This window comes from Syngnathoides biaculeatus, chromosome 19 (genome assembly GCF_019802595.1).
Source record: "Syngnathoides biaculeatus isolate LvHL_M chromosome 19, ASM1980259v1, whole genome shotgun sequence".
Lineage (NCBI taxonomy): Eukaryota > Metazoa > Chordata > Actinopteri > Syngnathiformes > Syngnathidae > Syngnathoides > Syngnathoides biaculeatus.
Genome location: NC_084658.1, coordinates 17,095,914 through 17,115,576, shown reverse-complemented (window position 1 = coordinate 17,115,576; position 19,663 = coordinate 17,095,914). Strand labels below are relative to the sequence as shown.

General features: G+C 48.2%; 5 protein-coding genes across 10 annotated transcripts in view; all 5 read left to right on the top strand.

Moving 5' to 3' along the window:
• The window catches only part of LOC133493023 (rho GTPase-activating protein 21-like), a 44,866-nt gene extending 41,492 nt beyond the window's left edge, over nucleotides 1-3,374 (top strand). For all 6 annotated transcript variants that reach the window (XM_061805946.1, XM_061805947.1, XM_061805943.1 and 3 more), the window contains 2 exons: nucleotides 553-584; nucleotides 758-3,374. In XM_061805946.1, coding sequence (XP_061661930.1) covers nucleotides 553-584; nucleotides 758-2,110 — 1,385 coding nt within the window. In that variant the 3' untranslated portion in view covers nucleotides 2,111-3,374. The remainder of the gene's footprint in view (nucleotides 1-552; nucleotides 585-757) is intronic.
• Nucleotides 3,375-3,961: 587 nt separating this feature from the next.
• Nucleotides 3,962-6,345, top strand: apodb (apolipoprotein Db). The gene is made up of 5 exons (XM_061805882.1): nucleotides 3,962-4,058; nucleotides 4,941-5,134; nucleotides 5,211-5,332; nucleotides 5,420-5,505; nucleotides 6,107-6,345. The coding sequence occupies exons 2-5, from the start codon at nucleotides 4,994-4,996 to the stop codon at nucleotides 6,337-6,339; spliced, it is 582 nt and encodes a 193-aa protein (XP_061661866.1). The 5' UTR covers nucleotides 3,962-4,058; nucleotides 4,941-4,993; the 3' UTR covers nucleotides 6,340-6,345.
• A 1,049-nt stretch (nucleotides 6,346-7,394) lies between these two features.
• Nucleotides 7,395-9,551, top strand: otos (otospiralin). Its single transcript, XM_061805883.1, has 4 exons — nucleotides 7,395-7,571; nucleotides 7,658-7,723; nucleotides 8,098-8,121; nucleotides 9,198-9,551. Exons 1-4 carry the CDS (start codon nucleotides 7,469-7,471, stop codon nucleotides 9,386-9,388), a joined length of 384 nt encoding a protein of 127 aa, XP_061661867.1. The 5' UTR covers nucleotides 7,395-7,468; the 3' UTR covers nucleotides 9,389-9,551.
• A 619-nt stretch (nucleotides 9,552-10,170) lies between these two features.
• On the top strand, nucleotides 10,171-12,412 carry cops9 (COP9 signalosome subunit 9). Its single transcript, XM_061805840.1, has 3 exons — nucleotides 10,171-10,361; nucleotides 10,593-10,665; nucleotides 12,272-12,412. The coding sequence occupies exons 1-3, from the start codon at nucleotides 10,299-10,301 to the stop codon at nucleotides 12,307-12,309; spliced, it is 174 nt and encodes a 57-aa protein (XP_061661824.1). The 5' UTR covers nucleotides 10,171-10,298; the 3' UTR covers nucleotides 12,310-12,412.
• Nucleotides 12,413-13,363: 951 nt separating this feature from the next.
• On the top strand, nucleotides 13,364-19,574 carry and1 (actinodin1). Its single transcript, XM_061805839.1, has 7 exons — nucleotides 13,364-14,231; nucleotides 14,306-14,410; nucleotides 16,363-16,401; nucleotides 16,976-17,121; nucleotides 17,376-17,750; nucleotides 17,837-18,070; nucleotides 18,318-19,574. Exons 2-7 carry the CDS (start codon nucleotides 14,323-14,325, stop codon nucleotides 19,335-19,337), a joined length of 1,902 nt encoding a protein of 633 aa, XP_061661823.1. The 5' UTR covers nucleotides 13,364-14,231; nucleotides 14,306-14,322; the 3' UTR covers nucleotides 19,338-19,574.
• The last annotated feature ends 89 nt before the right edge of the window (nucleotides 19,575-19,663 follow it).

Genomic DNA, 19,663 nt, shown 5'->3' with positions numbered 1-19,663 from the left:
ATTTTTTTTTTTTAAATTGGGCGTGGGCGGGGTGGGGGTTATTTTGCTCATTTTGACCCCCTCCCGGTGACGACGTTCATATTCGGTGTTTTCATTTTCTTCCAGAGGTGTGTCACAAAAGTGAAGACACCTTTCACGTTTATCTGTTCACTGAAGAAATGGCGACTTTTCGACAACACACACGAGTCCGTGTGCGGCTGTTTTTTTTTTTTTTGTTTTTTTTTGGGAGGGGGGGGGCAATGGCACTTAATCAGCAATCATGAATGCGAACGCCAGCGTCAAGGCATCACGTCGTTTGTGTCCGCCGCACGTCTCGCACTTCTCACGTCACGCTTTTCGTGTTTCCCATGCTTCAAGTCGTGGGGCAGGGGGCGCTGTTTCACCCTTTGGAGCGTAGCGCTGTGCACGGCACGCGTGCGTGCGTTGGTGCTCTTGTGTACGATGTCATTGTGCGCGCTCATCACGCCATCAGCACGTGATGCGTCGCCATCGTTTTTTTTTTTTTTTTTGGTTTCCTTTTTGACCTTCTTCTTCTTCTTTTCGATCCCGCAGATTCTCCTACCAGTGACTCGGCCAAGTCGAAGGTGAGTAGTGACGTAGTTTTCCAGCGCCAGGAGGTAGGTCACGATTAGGCCCGACCGGACACTTCATTAGGTGCACCGGCACCATCTCGGAAGAGAAATTCTCCCTCGGCAGGAACGAACACCCTGGTCCAGTTGGAGACCGGTTCCTTGACCGAGACGCCTTCTGTGCGCAGGGTTCCTGGGGGTCCGGGAAGGACCCGTCCGGCCGAGACCTCCTGGTCTCCTCCATCTTTGCTGCGGCCACCCGCAAAAGAAAGAAGTCCAAGGAGAAAGTGCAGCCCAGCAGCTCCGACGATGACCTGGACGCAGTTTTTACCAGGAAGGAAATCCCCGGGAAGAAGGCGGATCCGCAGCGGGACACCCGGAGCGGCGTGGAGACCGAGAACGGCAAAAGCGCCGAGCTGACCCCCAGAGCCAAGCGGGACGCAAGGCACCCTTCCCCGGACATCGGCCGCCAAGGCGTCCGTCGGGGCAAAACCTCCTCGTCGGACCCGCCGTCGTCGGACCTCGGCACGCTGAGCTCCGGCGCGTCGGTCGTGCCGAAGGCGTCCGCCGACCTCCGGGCGGGACCGGCCGGAGTCGCCGAGGTGGACGTGAGCTCCATCACCTCGGACTACTCCACCACCTCGTCCGTCACCTTCCCGACCGGCGCAGAGTCCCTGGCGCTGAGCCCCGAGCTGCAGGCCGGCGAAGAGGCGGACGACGAGCGCAGCGAGCTGGTCAGCGAGGGTCGGCCCGCGGAGACGGACAGCGAAAGCGACTTCCCGGTGTTCGCCCAGTCCACGCCGTGCCCTGAGAAGGAGGGCGGGGGTGGCAGAACCGAGATGGAAGGGCGCCGTCTTTTCCCCACGCAGAAGATGATGGAATGCGACACGATCTCTCGCCGCCGGTCGCTCCGGCACAAGACGGACAGCGAGTCGTCTGCGGAGGTGGCGGGCGGCGAGGGGCGGGCGGAGGCCTCCACGCGACTGGCGCGTGTCCTGGAGGTGATGAAGAAGGGCCGGTCCACCAGCAGCCTCACCTCGTCGTCCCGCAGCGAGTCCGAGCGCTCGGAACCCCCCGCCTGGCACCTCAAGATCACCGAGCGCCTCAAGTTCAAGGTCCGGGCCTCCTCCGACGACATGTTCCCCCCAAAGAGCCGCGACGGCCGGCGCCGGAACAACATCCGCCGGCGGCACACCATGGGCGGACAGAGGGACTTCGCCCAACTTGCCGCCATCCACGACTGGCGGGAGCAGGGCGGCGCCGACCAGACGGCGGAGCTGTCGCTCCTGGACCGCCTGAAACCTCGGCGGGCCTCGCAGGACTTCAGCATCCGCGACTGGCTCGGCCCGGGAGGTGGGGGGCCAGCGTCCCCCCCGCCGGCAAACGCGGAGCCGGCGCCCAAATCCGTCCCCGGGGACGCGGACGCCCAGGACGCGGCGACCGCCAACGGCAAAAGCAGATCTCCGCTCGGGGACGACGCTCATCCTCACAAACTGTCGGGGGCGCAGGTGGTGCGCTCGCGTTTCTATCAGTACCTCTGACCCCCTCCCCCCTCCCCCCCAAAAAAAAAAGAATGTTTTGTTGTCGTACGAATGTGCTCTCGCAGCTGTACAAGTTTTCTTTTTTTCTACAAGGTTTATGTGTAGATACCGTGTAGAGCTGCCATCTTTGTTACCGGCAGGCTTGATGATGGCCATCGCTGGCCAGACTGGAACTCGACGTCCTCTTGCACGCCCCAACGTTTGTTTGTTTTTGTTTTTTTTGTGTGTGTGTTTTTATGAAGAATGTATAACTTTCCTACTTGGACTAACACGCGTTAGTTTTGTTTGTTTGTTTCCACCAGTTTACAGTGTTCCTCCGCTACTTGAATAGCTGAAATTGGCGAGTCATCGGCACCCACCCCGGAAAGAGTTGCAATGGCACAGATTTGCCGCAAGTTTTCTCGTAGACAGCATCGTTCCTTGGCACCAAAAGGCCACCGTATGACGTCAAATGAATGTTATTATATCAGACGTGGCTTTGGCCTGAGCCCAAAAATCTAATATGTTCCCGCAAAAGATCTGAAATGGGCAAAATTTGCAATAGCGACACCCCCTAACTACGAATGGGGCTAACGGACCATGAAGTTTGTAATAGCGTGTGTTCACCACGAGATGGCGGCAGTAAAGCAGCACTTGTGTAAAAACAAAATGAAAATTAAAAAATAAACAAAGATCCCACCAGATGACGCCAAAGTAATGTTTTCCTATTTTGGCCTAAAATTTAAAAAAAAATCTGAATGCCAAAACGCAAATATGCGGGAGTGGACCTCAGGTGCACATGTATCGGGGCGCGGCTCTCGCTCAATTTCTGTCAGAACCGCAACCTCAAACCTTACCCGTTTGGTCAACAAAAGCGTGCTTGGATAAGTTTGTCTTGTTTGCAAAAAGACGGAAAACTTCTCCATTGTTTTGTCAATGTCGTGTTTGCAGCGCGGAAATATGAATAAATTGCAATTTTGTCAAAAACAATTCAATGTCACATAATGCTCACGTATGTCTTTTTTTTTTTTTTTTTTAGTCCCAATCTCAGGCAGGGTAATGTCCCAAAAAGGATTATTGATTTTATTTTAAATTTTTTTTGGGGGGGGTCAATATGTTTTTACCTAGCAAAAAGAAAAAAAAAAGTGCCTCCCCCCCCAAGCATCACTTCGCGCTCCCTCAACACGTTTGGCTTCGTTTTGTTTTCTCCGTTTGTTTTCTTCAACAGCGACGTCGTTTGCGGACGCGATGCAATGACCCCCCCCCCAAGAAGAACACTGGAAATAAAGCGTCTTTATTATTCTTATGATTGTGTCTTGTCTCCTTTTAATACAAAAATCTACTCTTCAAACTACAAAATAAGTTTGGGATTTGTTAATTCCATCGGCTGACCAAAACTTCATCAAGTCAGATCCAATTCATATATGTAAGAATTCAATAATAGATCCATTTTTTTAGTTTTTTCTTTCAAATTTGAAGTGCAGTAGTTGAACTGGTACTCGTCGCTCCCCACACTGCATACACGCTCCATAATTTTTTTTCATTTTTTTGTTTTGCGCCTTTGCAACGTGAAAACAAACATTGCAGTATCGTCAGCTCGAACCTAATCGTGTGGTATTAAAACTTGCTGGTACTGTTTGGGTCAGTCCGCGTGGAAAGGATGCGAATCTGATGTTTTGACCCAGGTTGACAGTTCGGCTCAGCCGGGAGATGGAAAAGTTGACTTTTAGCGACTTCTGGTGGCAGAAGCGGGAACAGCACCGAGGGGCGCTTTTGCCTTTGTTTACGTTCCGTTGCTAATACTAACGCGCTAATTAGGAGGCTATCAGAGCCCTCCAATCAGCTTCGACTCGTCTTGTGACGTCACGTCGTGAGGACGTCCCCCCCCCCTATCCCCAGGCGATCCTGAAGTCAACAAAGTAGCAGAGGAGAGACCTGAGGTCAGAGGATCTGGATTTTGGGGATCAAGGTAGGAAAAGGCTCTCACCTGATGCATGATGGGAAATACTCTACTGTACTGTACTGTGCATCTTTTTTACTGGTTCATTTCAAAAGCTTTCCATTCAAATTGTGTGCTGGTACGTGTCCATAATTTCTGGGAGATGAAAGAGTAGAACAACTTGTGTAGTACTAGTATAGCAGTTTGTGTAAAAATGTGGATTGCGAACTGGATAAATGCACAGACGTGTTTGAAAAAAAAAAAAAAAACAGTTACGGCGATTATTTCATCACGTCCGTAAGCGTTGCACAACTTGTTAAACTCGCACAACGAGTTGCTTTGTGGCGCCCGATGTGGCGTCTCCGATTGCAAGCGATACGATTGAGCGGCAACGGCGGAACGTTCTCAAAAGGTTGGAGGAATTTTCCAACATTTTTCCGGGCGTCGGGTGCGTGAAGTCGGCACGTTTCTCGGCTTCCGCAAAACTTTGTGGAAACGAGACACATTTGAAGAGGCAACTCTTGTGTAGTTTTCACAAGGGCCAAGCGAACCCCCAAATTTCTCGGCTTCTGGGGTAGGATCGTAGGGGGCTAGTAAAAGGGACGGCAAATATTTGGGGTGTCAATTCGGTCAACAGCCCTCGAATTATCCATTTTTTTTCACCCACCATCAAAGTCCACCCCCGAATTGGTCGCCAGGGTAGCTGTCTTAAAGGTACTGAAACCCAGGACCAGGTTTTTGACTTTGGTTAGGGTCGACTACAAGAGTTGACCCAAGAATTTCCCGGTTTTTAAGGTAGTCTCCGGGGAAAGGTCTGCAATCCCGGACCAGCGAAGTTTAAGAGCACAGACTGGACTCTTTATCTGTTAAAGTCTGCAAGAATTTCTTGATTATTTTTTTTTTTTTTTCTAGTTTCCGACACTCGCTTCTCCCGCAAAGTCGGGAGCAACCGCCGTCGAAGCGGAATGTACGGATCCATCGATCTGGGTGTGTCTGCGCGGAGCGTGCTGGCGTTGTGCGTGGTCCTGGCGTCGACCTCGGCGCAGACGTACCGCTGGGGGGCCTGCCCCACCCCCAAGGTGCAGCCCAACTTCAACCTCCAGCAGGTAACTTAGACGGCGGCCGCCGGATGACGAGCGCCGCTTAGGTGACGCGCCCTCCTCTTGTCGCGGTGCTCGTTAGTACTTGGGCAAGTGGTACGAGATCGCCAAGCTGCCCGCCAGCTTCGAGAGGGGCAAGTGCATCGAGGCCAACTACGCCATCAGACCAGACGGAACCATCCGGGTGTTGAACTCGCAGTTCTAGTGAGTCCGGCCTTCTCTTATCTTTCGTCCATTTTCAAGTCCAAGGACTCACGCTGGGTACTTGTGTGTGTGTGTGTGTGTTGCCAGTAAAGACAAAGTGAGGACGGCGGAAGGGACGGCGGTGGTGCAGGACCTGAGAGAACCGGCCCGTATCGGAGTCAGCTTCTCTTACTGTACGTGGTTTGCAAACAACACAGAGGGAGCGTTGTTGCCGGGCACCTCGTGAGCCGTGACTAAAGACGCACAAAAATACAATTGCATCTTTTGTGTGTTTGTGTTGACAACCGAGGCGTTTTTGCTAATGCGCAGTCTGGCTCCGTAATCTCTCCGCGGTCGTCTTTGTCCTGTTTATTTGGACCCTGAGAACGCGTCGTCCCATTCTTATGCCCTCGTGATGGTGGGATGGAACAAAACTAGCGGGATACCTTGGTTTTTACGTCACTTTTATGGCCACAAGCATGTATGCGTAAGCTAGCTCTCTCGTAGTTAGCTTAGCTCCTCCGGTAGTGAGGCAGTAGCAGAAAGAAACTGACAAAATATGAAATTGTACTTGTCGGAGACAAGTGGATAGATGGACAGACGGATGGTTGACATAATTCTCTAAGAGATGTGTCTTAGGCTACCGTTAGCATGTTAGCACCGAGGGTTTTGTTGATTCAAATCGGGAATTTTTGAAGCAAGGGGCTAAGCTAGCTTGCGGCGGCTAATGATGTTTAACGGTTACCAGATTGGTTTGGATAAAAATGCAACTAACGATCGGCGGGTGGCCGCCAGTCACCCCCTACAGTCCGTACTGGATCCTGAGCACGGACTACAGCAGCGTGGCCGTGGTCTACTCGTGCACCGACATCCTGCGCATATTCCACGTGGAGTTCGCTTGGATCCTGGGCCGCTCGCGTTTCCTGCCGGACGAGACGCTGCGCTACGCTCAGGACTTGCTGCTGCGCGAGGGCGTGGACCTCTTTCGCATGACCGCCACCGACCAGACGGGCTGCGGCGACAACTAGCGAGACGCCGCTACCTGCTACGTGACCAGCGTCATCGTTTATCTGAGCACATTTTTTTTTTTGCCAACACGCTCAACATCCTACACAAATTTGACGAAACCATATTTCGTGGAGCAAATGTCTGCTCGCCGGAAATTAGCGCAGATGTTACGGTGTTTATCTTCTTCTTTTCCTTTCGGCTTGTCCCGTACAGGGGTCGCCACAGAGTGTCATCTTTTTCCATCTGGGCCTATCTCGTGCATCTTCCTCTCTTAACATCCGCAGTCTTCATGTCCTCCCTCACAACATCCATCAACCTTTTCTTTGGTCTTCCTCGCTCTCGTTCTTTCGCCTGGCAGCTACAACCTCGGCACCCTTCTACCAATATACTCCCTCTCTCGCCTCTGGATATGTGCAAACCATCAAAGTCTGCTCTCCCTTAACACAATATCATTTGCGGACATCGTGGTCCAAGGGGAATCCGGTCTAACCTCGTCTGTCGGCCTATCCATTACTACCGCAAACAGGAAGGGGCTCAGAGCGGATCCCTGATGCAGTCCCACCTCCACCGTCTTACGGCGTTTATAAAACGGCAAAAGAAAAAAAAAAACACACACTAACCTCACACTTGCTTTGATATAGTGTGCACCATTTTGTGATTTATTTAATTGTCATATCGCTGCTCGTTTTAACAAATCGGGGGAAATGTACCGATCGATAAATCGTAATTGATTATGATTAGGTGTTACAATTAGAAATTATGCTACATTTTGTAGCAGTGTACCTCTGATTACAATAAATATTATTTGTGAGTTTAAAAAAAAAAGAGAAAGTTGATGTCTTCCCTTTAGCTTTTCATATAAATTTGAATTAGATATTGTTTGGTAAGGTTTTAACGTACCCTCACCGGCCGCTCCATTAGGGACACCTTCACTCTCGAATAAGAACCAAAAATTAGAGCTGCTAATATTTTGTCAAAAATGGAGCAAAAGTCACTCTTAGGTTGAGCTTTCTTATCACTTTTGTGGTTTTGGCTCGATGGGTTGATTTCAGTTGAAAGAATTTCCCCACGCAGAGGGGACGGGGGGTGGGGGGGGGTGGGGGTCCCATTCCCCAAGCGGGCTTGTGCAAGGTGTGCGTGTTTGCTATCATGGGGGGGGGGGGGCGAGTTGTTCTTCTTCTTCTTCTCCGAGGTCGCCGCCAAGACGAAGCAGAAGGCAGTTCGGCAGCAGCAGCGGAAGCACCGAAAACAGGTACGGTGGAAACGAGAAAAAGTCTTTTTTTACTTGTACTCGAATACTTTTTGCACTCACTCATATGAGTATGCGTTTATTTGAAGGCGGCGAGATGAAGACTTTGCTTTGCCTCGGCGTTCTACTTTGTGTCTTTGGTTCCCACGGCAGCGGTGAGTTGTTGTTTTGTTTTGTTTTTTGTAATATTCTGAAAAATGATTGCATTGATAAACGTGCGCACACGCTGTGAGGTTGATAGCGGGATGCAAAAAGGGGTCCCTAATAATGTGAAATCAGGTTTTGTTTTGCACTGCATGTGGACAAAGACACTTCTGTCTGCAGTGTGTGTGTGTGTGTGGTGTGTGTGTGTGTGTCATCAGTGGTCAGCAATTTTTATATTTGGAGAAGCGAGCAGGTCGGCCCAACGCGTCTGCGCGAGCTGAATCGCGTCTTTGTGTTTGGGAATATTTGGAATGTTCTCCAAATGTCTCCAAAAAAAAAAAATCTCTCTCTCTCTCTCTCTCTCTCTCTCTTTTCTGCCCCACAGATGCCAGAGTCATCCCAGAGGGAGGTAAATACACGTTTGAGTATTTTACTTTTTGAAAAATGTATTTGGACGCATATACCTCAACAGGTTGAAACGGAACAAATATTGATTAATGCGCCGCCTTGAGAGCACATTTTATTTTTTAAATATATCCATTTTTTTAAATGCAAATATACACCCTAAAATTAAAAAATACAATTTATGGCGAAAGCGAAAATCATTGCTAAGTTTATTTGACTCAATTTTGTTTTTATAATAAAATACATTGGTTCTTTACATTTGACACCTTTTTGAAGATTCCCATTTTTGTCTTTTCAAGTTTATTTTTGTTCATCAAATTTTGAATGTGAGCTTTGAAATAAATGATTTCATTCATTTTTTAGATATTTTTTTCAAAAATGCAACTATGTAGCGTAAAATGAAAAAAAAATACAATTTATGGCGAAAGCGAAAATCATTGCTAAATTTATTTGACTCAATTTCGCTTTTATAATAAAATATATTGGTTCTTTACGTTTGACACCTTTTTGAAGACTCCCATTTTTGTCTTTTTAAATTCATTTTTGTTCATCAAATTTTGAATTTGAGCTTTGAAAAAAACTACTTTATTCATTAATTGTTACATCATGTAAACACACTTGCTGATTATAATTACATACTTTTATACATATTATAATCTATAATATATATTTTCAGTTCATATATTTGTCCAACAATAATACACTCATGCTAAATACTGTATATTTTCTTGATATTAAAATTATAAAAAATATAACAAGGAATTTGAGGCAACATTTGAAGACGCTAATTGTTTCAGATATTATGATTGTTATATTATTTTCATCGTGTTTTTGGGGTGGGTGGGCCTTCAATGGTAATGTCCTTGATTGATGAATATGTGAAATATGACATGACATTGATTAGAATAACGCCGTCCAATGGAGTTGTGCACGCCCAAGTGGAACTGCTCAACAATGCAAGGGTGTTATATTAAAAATGGACAGGAAATAAATGTGGATGAATGTCCCAAAGGATGTATCTTGCTAAAAAAAAATAAAAACCAAAGCACAGAGCAACGATGTGGCCTTCTTGGTTTGCAGTGCCGTACGACGAGGCCCCCGCCGTCCCCTACTGGCCCTACTCCACCTCGGACTTCTGGAACTACGTGGAGTACTTCAGGTCCATCGGGGCCTACAAGCACATCGACGAGATGGCGCGGGCCTTCTTCGCCCACCAGCATTTGGGCGACACGCTCGGCTACGACAGCACCGCCGGCGGGCACGAGCACTGAGGGGGCCGCGATGAGTCGGGGGGGGGACCCTGGAAGTTCCGCAAAAGGCCCAAAATGCCGTTTTTAGTAGAGCCATACTTGTAGATCAAGCTGATACTAGTCTTTTTTTTTTCTGTTTGTTTCTTTCATGCAATGAAGTTCAAATAAAGCCACAAAACTAAGACTCCTTTTTTATTATTATTATTATTATTACACTGTAACAAATGAGAATTGAATGTGAGTTTTTTTTTGCCTGTTTATAATTTATTCTGACAGGGTTGAGAAGGGATTTTAACAAATGTATTCTTGGCAAAAACAACACACATCGTGTATCGGTTTCAATTCCTTACAAGGAACAAAACGAAGTGTATTGTTCTTTTAAATAAGTCATAAATGACGAATGTTACGGTTTGGAACTACCGTCGACAAGTATCCAAGTTTGACGCTGAGTAGCAAAGCTATGTGTCGCTAAAGCAACATTTGTCGAAGTTTAAAGAAAAACTAGCATTTTTTTTAATCAACACACATGGTTGATAAGTAGGCTTATCTAACATTATTTATTTATGAGTATGGCGAAAGTGCATATAACTAACCTTCATCGTCGAGCAACCGACTTTGAAGCCGACCACTTATTTTTGTAACAACATTCACAAAACACAATGTTATGGAAACTTAAACCTAAATAAAGCGCATATTTAGTTTTTTTTTTTTTTAAAGTTTAAGATTGATATAATTTGAAATCATCATGATGATAACTTTTAGGTCTTTAAGACCGTAAGTGAGGAACCTTTATTTCAGGATGGCGTTTGAAGCCGAGTCTATTTCGGGGTCACACTCAATTTGTTTTGCTCCCAACAGCTAGCAATTGCTAACACAGTCGCTCAGCTCAGATCTGTCCTGTCCTCCCCACTGCTGATAAAACTACGTAAAAATGAAACCTGCCGTGGACGAGATGTTTCCTGAAGGAGCTGGACCGTATGTGGATCTGGACGAGGTTTGTTCTTCTTTTATTTCGTTGAAATTAACTAGCTCGGGGCTGTCTCTTTTGTTTGGTGCTTGGTTATCTTGTATGTACAACTAAAACATGAACTGTGCGTCTTGATGACACTCACATAAATCTGTAATTTTTTTAAAAAAAAAAATATTAAAATATCACATGATGTATTGTGTTGTCCTCGTTAGTGACGAATCTATCCAATTGTGTTGTGCCGTCATACGCCTGCAGGCAGGGGGCAGCAGCGGTCTTCTGATGGACCTGGCAGCCAACGAGAAAGCAGTTCACTTGGACTTCTTCAATGGTAAACATTCCAACATGCAACCAAAGACAAAACTTTTGAAGAGCGTCACCACAAACACCGAGAAGTTAACTTCACTTTATTGCATCCTCACATGGTTAAGAATTTTGCAATAGTTGTTGCAGTCATATGGCATATCGTTTCCAAAAGTTCTTGCTGTTCATTTGATTTTGTCTCAAGTAACAACAATATTAAATGAGTAAGTTTACATTTTTAACATTTTATTTAATTGGTTCAATAGTTTTCTTTTGCTAATCAAATGAGACTATAATTAAACTCAACAAATTTACAAATGCTTTACATGTAACATATTTATTTGACTAAATAATCACTCATTTTAAATGGCTAATTTTACATGTGCTGTAGTTGAAATTTTATATTTTATGAGACTAATTAATAAAAAAAATACACAAATATTAAGTTCAGCAATAATAAATATTTAACATTTTTATGTTAAGGAGTCGTTCTGTTTAGAACTACTTAGTAATAGAATAAAAACACTAAAGTGCATTATTTTATTATTTTCAAAACAATTTCCGTGCACCTTAAATTGTTCCTTTTCTAACAGATTCTATTTTAAAAACCTTTAAAATTGATTTGTTGAGCATTTGTTCATTATAGAACTACTTAATAATACAATAAAAACACTAAAATGTATTATTATTTTTTTTAATTTACATGCACCTTAAATTGTTCCTTTTGTAACAGATTCTATTTTAAAAACTTAAAATGTGTGACACCGGATATATGTTACGCACGTTATTTACATATTGCATATGAATGTGCTGCACATTATCACCCTGTCAGCAAAAAATGGGGAATTCATTTTAAAATAAACAAATGTTTACATGAAAGATCAACTAATAAATATTAGTTGCATATATATATTGCATATATTTTGGAGTATTTTTTTCATTTAGTTGTTTTATTCACGACATCCAGTGTAGTCAAATTGGAAGTCCAATTAAATACCGTTGAATACATCTGGCGCCGTTTAACATCGGGTCGGCTCGCTTCGAAACTTGAATTTACGTGCCAGGTGGTGCGCACACACAAGAAGGTTTATTTAAAAAAAAAAAAAAAAAAAGCCAACCCTCAGCTAATGGGTTTTGTTACACGCCGCGTTTGGCCGCCGGCTAAGCGCGCAGCGTGGCGAAAAGAGCCGATCGTTAAAACGGAGACGAGCGCCACGCTAAAGCAGCATCTTAATGGCGGAAACGCAGCACGGCGCCTCGCCGCTCGGCCGCTTTGAACGCGCACGTGGCGCCCGTCTCGAGCGGCGGCCGGCTCGAAGAGAAGATGAAAAATCATTTCGAGCAGAGCGGGAAAAGAAATGAATTGATTCAATAAAATTTTAATTTAATTGTTCTGCACTTTGGGCATTCCGACCCTCGGAGGACGTTTTCGTCACGTCTGCGTCGTCTCCGCCGTGTGATTATTATTTTTTTTCCAACCTTCAATTCACTCATTCTACCTTGTTTTATAAATAAAATAACAAAATAATTAAGCTTTCAGATTTCCGTTTTCTATTGCACTTAAAGCCAAACAAAACGCAATAAAACCTCCAATGAAGTCCAATTCACGTCATTTTTCTCGTTTGTGCCTCCAGACTTTGAGGACCTTTTTGACGACGACGACCTGCAGTGACGCCCCACGCACGCACGCACGCACGCACGCACGTACGCCCTTTCCTCAACATGTAGATATGAAAGCTGCCATTTTCAAATAAAAGATTTGGAAAAGATTTCAAGCAGGTGTCGTTCCGTGGCCGGCGTCGGGAGAAAATGACGCGTTTACTTTTTGGGATTGCAGGGTTGGAAACACCCGTCGGCGAAACGTAATTACACACGAGATGCGCCTTCGCCGCCGCCGTCGTGCACGGAACGCCCACGCGCTCGCAATTTGGCCTTGATGGCCACGTCGTAACCATGGCAACCTCCGCATAAGGACGACCGAAAACAAGACTTTCTCCGACGCGGACCTTCGAGCGCCACGTTGGGCTTCTGTTTGGAAACAAAGCGCTCACAACGGTGCCGCGGCAAATAGTTCAAGGCCAACTCGTGACTGGGGAAGTGTGGGCGTCGAACCCGCTTGCTGGGCAAAAATGCGAGCGTCGCACACATTCGCCAGCAAAGTCGAGTCACCAACTCGAACTGAGAGACGCCCACGTGGGTGCGTGACATCAACTAGATCACGGGTGTCAAACTCGAGGGCCGGGGGCCAGAACCGGCCCGCCACGTGATTCTATGTGGCCCACGGAGGCAAATCGCGCATGTCAACTTGTTCAAATCCGTACCAAAATTTCATACTGTCATATCGTAAATCACAGTGTTGAGGTATTGCAAGCGTTTTTACGTATAGTATAATAGTTGGGGGAAAAAAAACAAACATCACCCTTGATTTCTGATTCCAAAAGTAATTTGTAAATTTTACGTGTCAGTATGATGAGGCAATAAACGATTTTTGTGGTTTCACGGTCATAACGGCCCTCCCCCCCCGAGGGAAAGCGGAACTCCAATGTGGCCCGTGACAAAATTGACTTTGACACCCCTTAACTGGATGATTGTCGAACTTGGCACGTTCTCGCTTTTGCTGAACAGGAACGCGATACAAAATTCATCTGTGATTTCTCTAAACTAAAACCACAAAATTTGTTGCAGAAGGTTTGAAGTCCTAATTGTTAAAAAAAAAAAAAAAAAAGAAAAGAAAGCGTCCGACTGTCCCGCACACATTCAGGCTGTCACAATGATTACAAGCCCGGTCCAAAACGTCCAATTTGTGTCTTGAAGGCCGAACGTGCCAGGACGCAGCGCGAGAATCCGAAGATTAGCAGATTCCTCACGTGCGCGCCACCTGTCGTCGCGCGCCTCATACCGACCGAGCGGCAAGAAGTGCTTATGTAGCGCCACGTTAGCTTCTCTTCTACTTGTCGCGGCGCCGTCGTCGTCGGCAGTGTCCCGGAAAGGCCTCGGGTGCGCTTGAAATCGGGTGTAAAAAGAAGACGACGCCAGCGCGTGTGGAGTCAATTGTGGCTGCAATCGACCCGCGCGATGACGTCACAATAGGTCCGATCGGATGTGGGGAGTGTTCATCCATCATCCAAACGTTAAGCGTTTTGAATTCTCGTCTGTATTCACAATCAGTATTGCGTATAACAATTATTTGGATAAAAAGTGAAGAAGAACACAAAGACATAGTTTTGGTGCAGTGTATTCGTGTGGATGCTCGTCTCTCAGCGTTCCCGTTCCAAGCCGACACTGACAAACAAGCAGTAAAATCAAAAAGAAGAAGAAGAAGAAAAAAAGCCCTCCCACTTTTTGTCATGGCTTTTAATGCCACTTCCTCCCATTGGTCCAAGCCTTCAGGGGCTCTCGGCCAATCGAGGTTGCCCTCCGCTGTGCGCGCGCGCGCGTGTTAATGAATACCTGTTGCGCCTTTGTGACGCCGGTCCCGGTTTAAAACCTGGCCCGAGTCCTGGTGCGAGGCAGTTTGTGTCAGACGTATACGCACACTTGGCGTTCCCCAAGAGTCCCTCTCGGACCCACATTGAGACTTGTCGGCAACCGCAGGTAAGAGGCCGTTGAGCTTAATCCGGATACATTTCTGTGGAGGTCGTTCACTTTTCTGTGTTTCGCGTTCAAAGTACTTCTGAGCCAAGTCATGGCTTCCCCGAAGAGGACCGGCCCCTTCGCCGTGCTGGTCGCCGCCTCGCTGGCCGCCGCCGCCGCGGTCGTCATGCTGCTGCCCGGTGAGTCGACGGCGCCAAAAGTGCTGACCGGGCGTGCCGACGCCCTTTAGAAAAGTGACCGTAAAGCGACTTCATCGGTGCTTGATACACTCCAGGAACACATCGCAAAAGTACTCAACTTACACGTACTTGTGTTCAAAAAAAAAAATTATTTGATATTTAAAAATATGTATATACATCACAGGTAACATTGATACACATGCTCTGCATATTTTGTTAAATAGTTATATAATTAGTTATAGTAATAGTTGTTTGTAAAATATATATATATATAAAAATGTATAATTTTTTTTTAAAAAAATATTTGTATACTGTATAACTGTCCAGAATTTTAAAAACATATTTGTAGAATATTTCTTCACCGACTGGCTGCGGGAAAAAATCACAATTTTTATTGTGACATGCATCCATTTTGACTCCCTAAAATTCGGCTAAATGGACAAAAATGCTGGCGGCAATAATGAGGCAGTGCATTATAATGTAGAATTATTGCTGTTGAATATGTTTACATTCATTATTATCATGAAAAAATAATCCTAAAATAATAAGTTATTGAACTTGTTTATGTCACAACGGTTTGTAGCTTATGTGGGGCCACATCTCAATGATAAGAATAAGAATTATTATTATTATTATCCAAACGTCATCTGTGCCCCCCCCCCCACACACACACACCTGCTTCCACTCTTCTCAGGAGGTGATTGGCAGCTTTACAAGCTCCGCCCCTTTTTCCATTTTAAAGCTCCTGCAGAAAATGACTACCTGTCAGCATCTGCCCCCCCCCCCAAAGTGCCGACTGCTTCCAGATGTGCCGGACGCTTTTTTTTAAGTGGCTCCTTCGAGAGGAAAAAAAAAAATATTAAAAAAAAAAAACAACAATAAGGTAGCACAGCATTGGCAAGAGTCAGCCTCATTAAAAAAAAAAAAAACAACCCCATTTAGAATCCAAGCCGCTTATCCTCACAAGGGTGACAGGAATGCCAGAGACTATCCCAGGTAGCTTCAGGCGCAACCGGAATTGGTCACCAGTCAGACGTCGACACCTTCACTGAGCAGGACTCGAACCAAAGGTGGGCGCGTGTACCACTACACCATCAGTGACTTTTGGCACCCAAAGCAAAATAAAGTCTGCGCTTAAATACTGGGAAAAAAAAAATGAAGAAAAAAATGTCCTAAAATAAGGATTCAGTTCACGTGGACTGCACAAAAATGTAAAAAATTGACCTGAAGAAAAGGGGGAAAAATGCACCTGAAGAAAAACAAAAGTTCTTCCAAATTAAATGGAAATGAATTCAATGCAAAATTGAAATACAACTAGAGTACTTGGCCAGTGGTTCTTTTGTTGACCACTAGAGGGAGCCAGAGTACCATACGTTCATCGTCCCTGCTCAATCAATGACAACAAAAGTGCACTTAAATTAAGATTGAATTTTAATCTATTGCACAATAAGGTATTTTTTTAACCTCAATAAAACTTTAGAGACTGTTTGTAAAGATGAAGTGAAACATGCGGAACATAAAAGTTCAAAACAACTGAAGTCGACGTAGATTTGCAGATCGAAATGAAGATTTTGAAAAGGAAGACAAGATGTTCTCCCCCCCACCTCAAACGTAAAACCTAAAAATAGCAAAAGCAGAGAAACGGATCGCGCCGCCGAAAACCCGTTCCCGACCCGGAGCCCGTCACTGCCTCCTTTTCATCCGTCCCGGCAAAGTTTTTCCTCGCCGTCTCCTCCCGTAAAATATTACGACCTTTTCCCTGCGGAGGTGAAAGAAAAGGTGACTTGGCCGTTCCTTCTCACACCTTTTAATACGCAGCGGGGGTTGAAAGTAGGCCCGTCTATAAAACGCGCAAAGGGCCCACTTCGGCGGGGATGTGCGTCCGGAATCCTTTGAGCGGCGCCGGAAAACGCTCGCGACTTGTTGACGGGTCCGTTTTTTGTCTTTTGCAGCAGACGCGTCGGCGGGGCCCGTCGACCGCCGCAGAGACGGTAAGCGCGACCGCGACACCGCCGCTCGGGCAAGAAGTACTACAGTGCTCGGAGTAGGGTGGAAGTACACGGGCAGGAGGGAAGTGGAAGGGGAAGTAGCTCAAAACGCAGAGCCAAGAGTAGTACTCCAAAAGAGGAGTAGTTGGAAAAGTAAGCGTAAAAGCTGCAGCAACAGAAGAAGAAGAAGAAGTGGCTACCACACATAAGTGGGAGTATTTAAGATAGTAGAAGTACTTGGAGGAGGAGCGGGGGGGGGGGGAGTTGTAATAGTAATCCTAATGAAAAAAAGTGAGGAGGAATAGTAGTACTAGTAATCCTACTAAAAAGTAGAAGGGGAAAAAAGTGGTTGTACGAACAAAAGTGGGAGCAGTAAGTAAGAGAAGATGTAGTACAAGGGGGAAGTGGGAATAGTACCTGTAGGGATGGTAAAAGTAGAAGTAACTGAAGTATTTGAAGGGGCAGCGATGCGGGAAATGACCATCAGCCGCTCACGTGCCCAAATCAAGGCGGGTTGAAAGCGGCGGGATTGACGGCGGCGCCTCTCGCCTTCCTTCCTTCCTTCCTTCGCCCTCAGGGGGGGCCAGCGTCCGGGAGGGGGCGGCGGCGGAGGAGGCCCGGCGGGGGCCCAGCCGCGGCCGCAGGAACATCAGCTGGTACAAGCAGCACTCGGACTTCTGGAACTGGTACAAGTACTTCACCGACAACGGCAACCAGGAGGCGGTGAGTCGCCCGCGTCCCAAAAAAAAAAATGGACCAAATTGCTCGAATAAAGATTGGAAGGCTTGAACTTTGACGGTTAACAAGATTTGGATTGATGACAAATCATAACCGAATTGGGAATAAAGTCGCAAAGAAAATATTGAATCAAATCTAATCTCGCAGTTATGATTTGCCGTCGGACGAATGAAAGATGTCATAAAAGCTCCGAGATGTGGGCTGAATTGAAAAGTGAACCCCCTCCCCGCCCCGTTCAGGTTCAGGAGCTGGACCGCATCTACCTGGCCTACCTGCAGAACAAGAACCGCGCCGAAGGCCGGCGCTCGTACAAGGCCTACCTGCGCCACCTGGGGGAGATCTACAAGTCGTGCGCCGACTCGGACGACCCCGACTGCGTGGCGTCGTACACCGGCAGGCCCAAGCCGGAGCCGCTCAAAACCTGCGACCCCACCAAGGACGCCTCCTGCCTGTACGCCGCCCTGGTGGCCGGGAAGAGTCCCTACCTGCCGCTGGTGCTGCCGGCGCCGGCTAAGGCCCCCGCCCCGCTTTTTGCGCGCTCCGCCACCTCAGCTAAAGATCCTCAGTCGGGTTACCACTATTACGCGCCGTCGTCAACGTCGTTCCTCTCCAAGGTACCACGTCACGCAACATTTACTTTTACGCGTAGTGTGTCGGAAGCAAGACGCAAAAACGGATCGCCAGCGTTCCCCGTTTTCAGGAGCAGAAGGCCGAGCTGCTGCGCGTCTGCGCGGCCGAGGACGTCGAGTGTTTGCAGTACCACCTGAGGGCCGCCTACGGTTACCCGCACGCCGCCCACCTGGGCTGCGACCCCCGGACCGACCCCGCCTGCAAGCCTCAGCTGGGGCAGAAGGCCCCCTCTGGCCTGTACCTGAAGTACCCTCACTGCGACCCGCTCAGGGACCCGTACTGCGCCTACGCCGCCTCCCAAGTGGTGAGTTTTAATGAGGTCCTGCCATCAACAAATCAGTGGTGCCAGAAGTACTTTGTGTACTAACTGGAAGTCCAGTACACCTGCAGCCGGGTTTACACGCAGCGCAATATTCTGATTAGAAAAGCTCGGAGGGGGTGGGGGATCCAAATATCTGTCAAATATACTCAAGTACACGACCGAGTATTTGGACTTAGTTACCTGCTATCGCAGGCACAAATCCTACCATGCTGTCTCTTTGTCCTTCCAGGCCCCCCGAGCCCCCAACTGTAACCCCCTCTTTGAGGAGGGCTGCAACCCCCTGACTGCCACCAAATACGCCGCACCCCCAGAGTCGTACAAAGGGGGCGAAAGCGAGGAGGGGGCCGCCCTTCGCGCCCCCGCTCCCGCCGCAGACCACTACAACGATCCCTACGGCATGTACAGAGATGCTAACGCTCATGCTAACAGAGTCGCCGACCCTTACGCCGCGTACCACCAGGCTAGCGCCCCGGTCGCCCCACCCGCCGCCGCCGCCGACCCTTACGCCGCGTACCGCCAGGCTGGCGCCCCCGTCGCGCCACCCGCCGCCGCCGACCCTCACGCCACGTACCGCCAGGCTGGCGCCGCCAACGACCCGTACGCGATGTTGCGCCGCTTCATGGCCAACGCTCAGGGCAGCGACCCGTACGCGCCCCGCACGGAGGCCGCGCCCGAGTCCAACTCCAACGATCCTTTCTCCGCCGCCGCGCCCCGTTACGGCCACCGCGACGCCCGGGAACACTACTCGTTCTCTCACCCCGCCTATGAGGAGCCCGCCCGGGAGGAGCGCCACCCCCTGGGCCCTCCGGGGAAAACCAAGGAGGGCTACGACTGCTTCATCGGCTACGACCGCGAGTGCTTCCCGGTGCAGCCGGCCGAGCCCCGGTCGGGCGCCCACCGCCGCGTCCCCTACGCCGCCGAGGCCTACGAGCCCCACCTGAACGCCGACGGCGCCCGCGACGGCGTCCTGGAACCGGCCAACCCGCACTGCGACCCCGAGTACGACCGCGACTGCCGCTTGCGCCGCGTGGAACCCGAGCAGCCGCGCCACCAGGCTAAAGCGGAGGCGGCGGACGGCGGGCGGCAGCCGGAGCAGGACCCGTACGAGGCCGAGCCCCACCAGAGCGGTCAGGAGGAGCCTCGCGTTTCCAACCAGCCGCCGCCCCCTCAGGGGATGCCCAGCCTGCAGGACATACTCAAGCACTTTGGCGAGCAGTTCCCGGAACAGGACGACTACCGCAAGAAATGAGCCGCGGACGCGCGCCGACTTGCAGCTGGACTTGAAAACAAAAACAACTTCAAAGCTTCTCCCCCACCTGTGGGCCCCCTGAACGGGTCAGCAGGGAGCGCCCTGACGTCGCCTTGCCTCAGACCTCCGCCTAGCGCTGCGATGCTCCGCTTAGCTCCGCCCCCAACTTGCCTCTGACCATTTATGGATTTTTTTTTTTCCCCATTTGAATGTTTGAATAAAAAGCTCTTGAAAGCCCTTTTAGCCGCTTTTTTTCTTCCTTCAGACTCATTCACATACGGCAGTTGTGCTGGCGTCACATTTTTAGCAACAAATTGAATGAACGT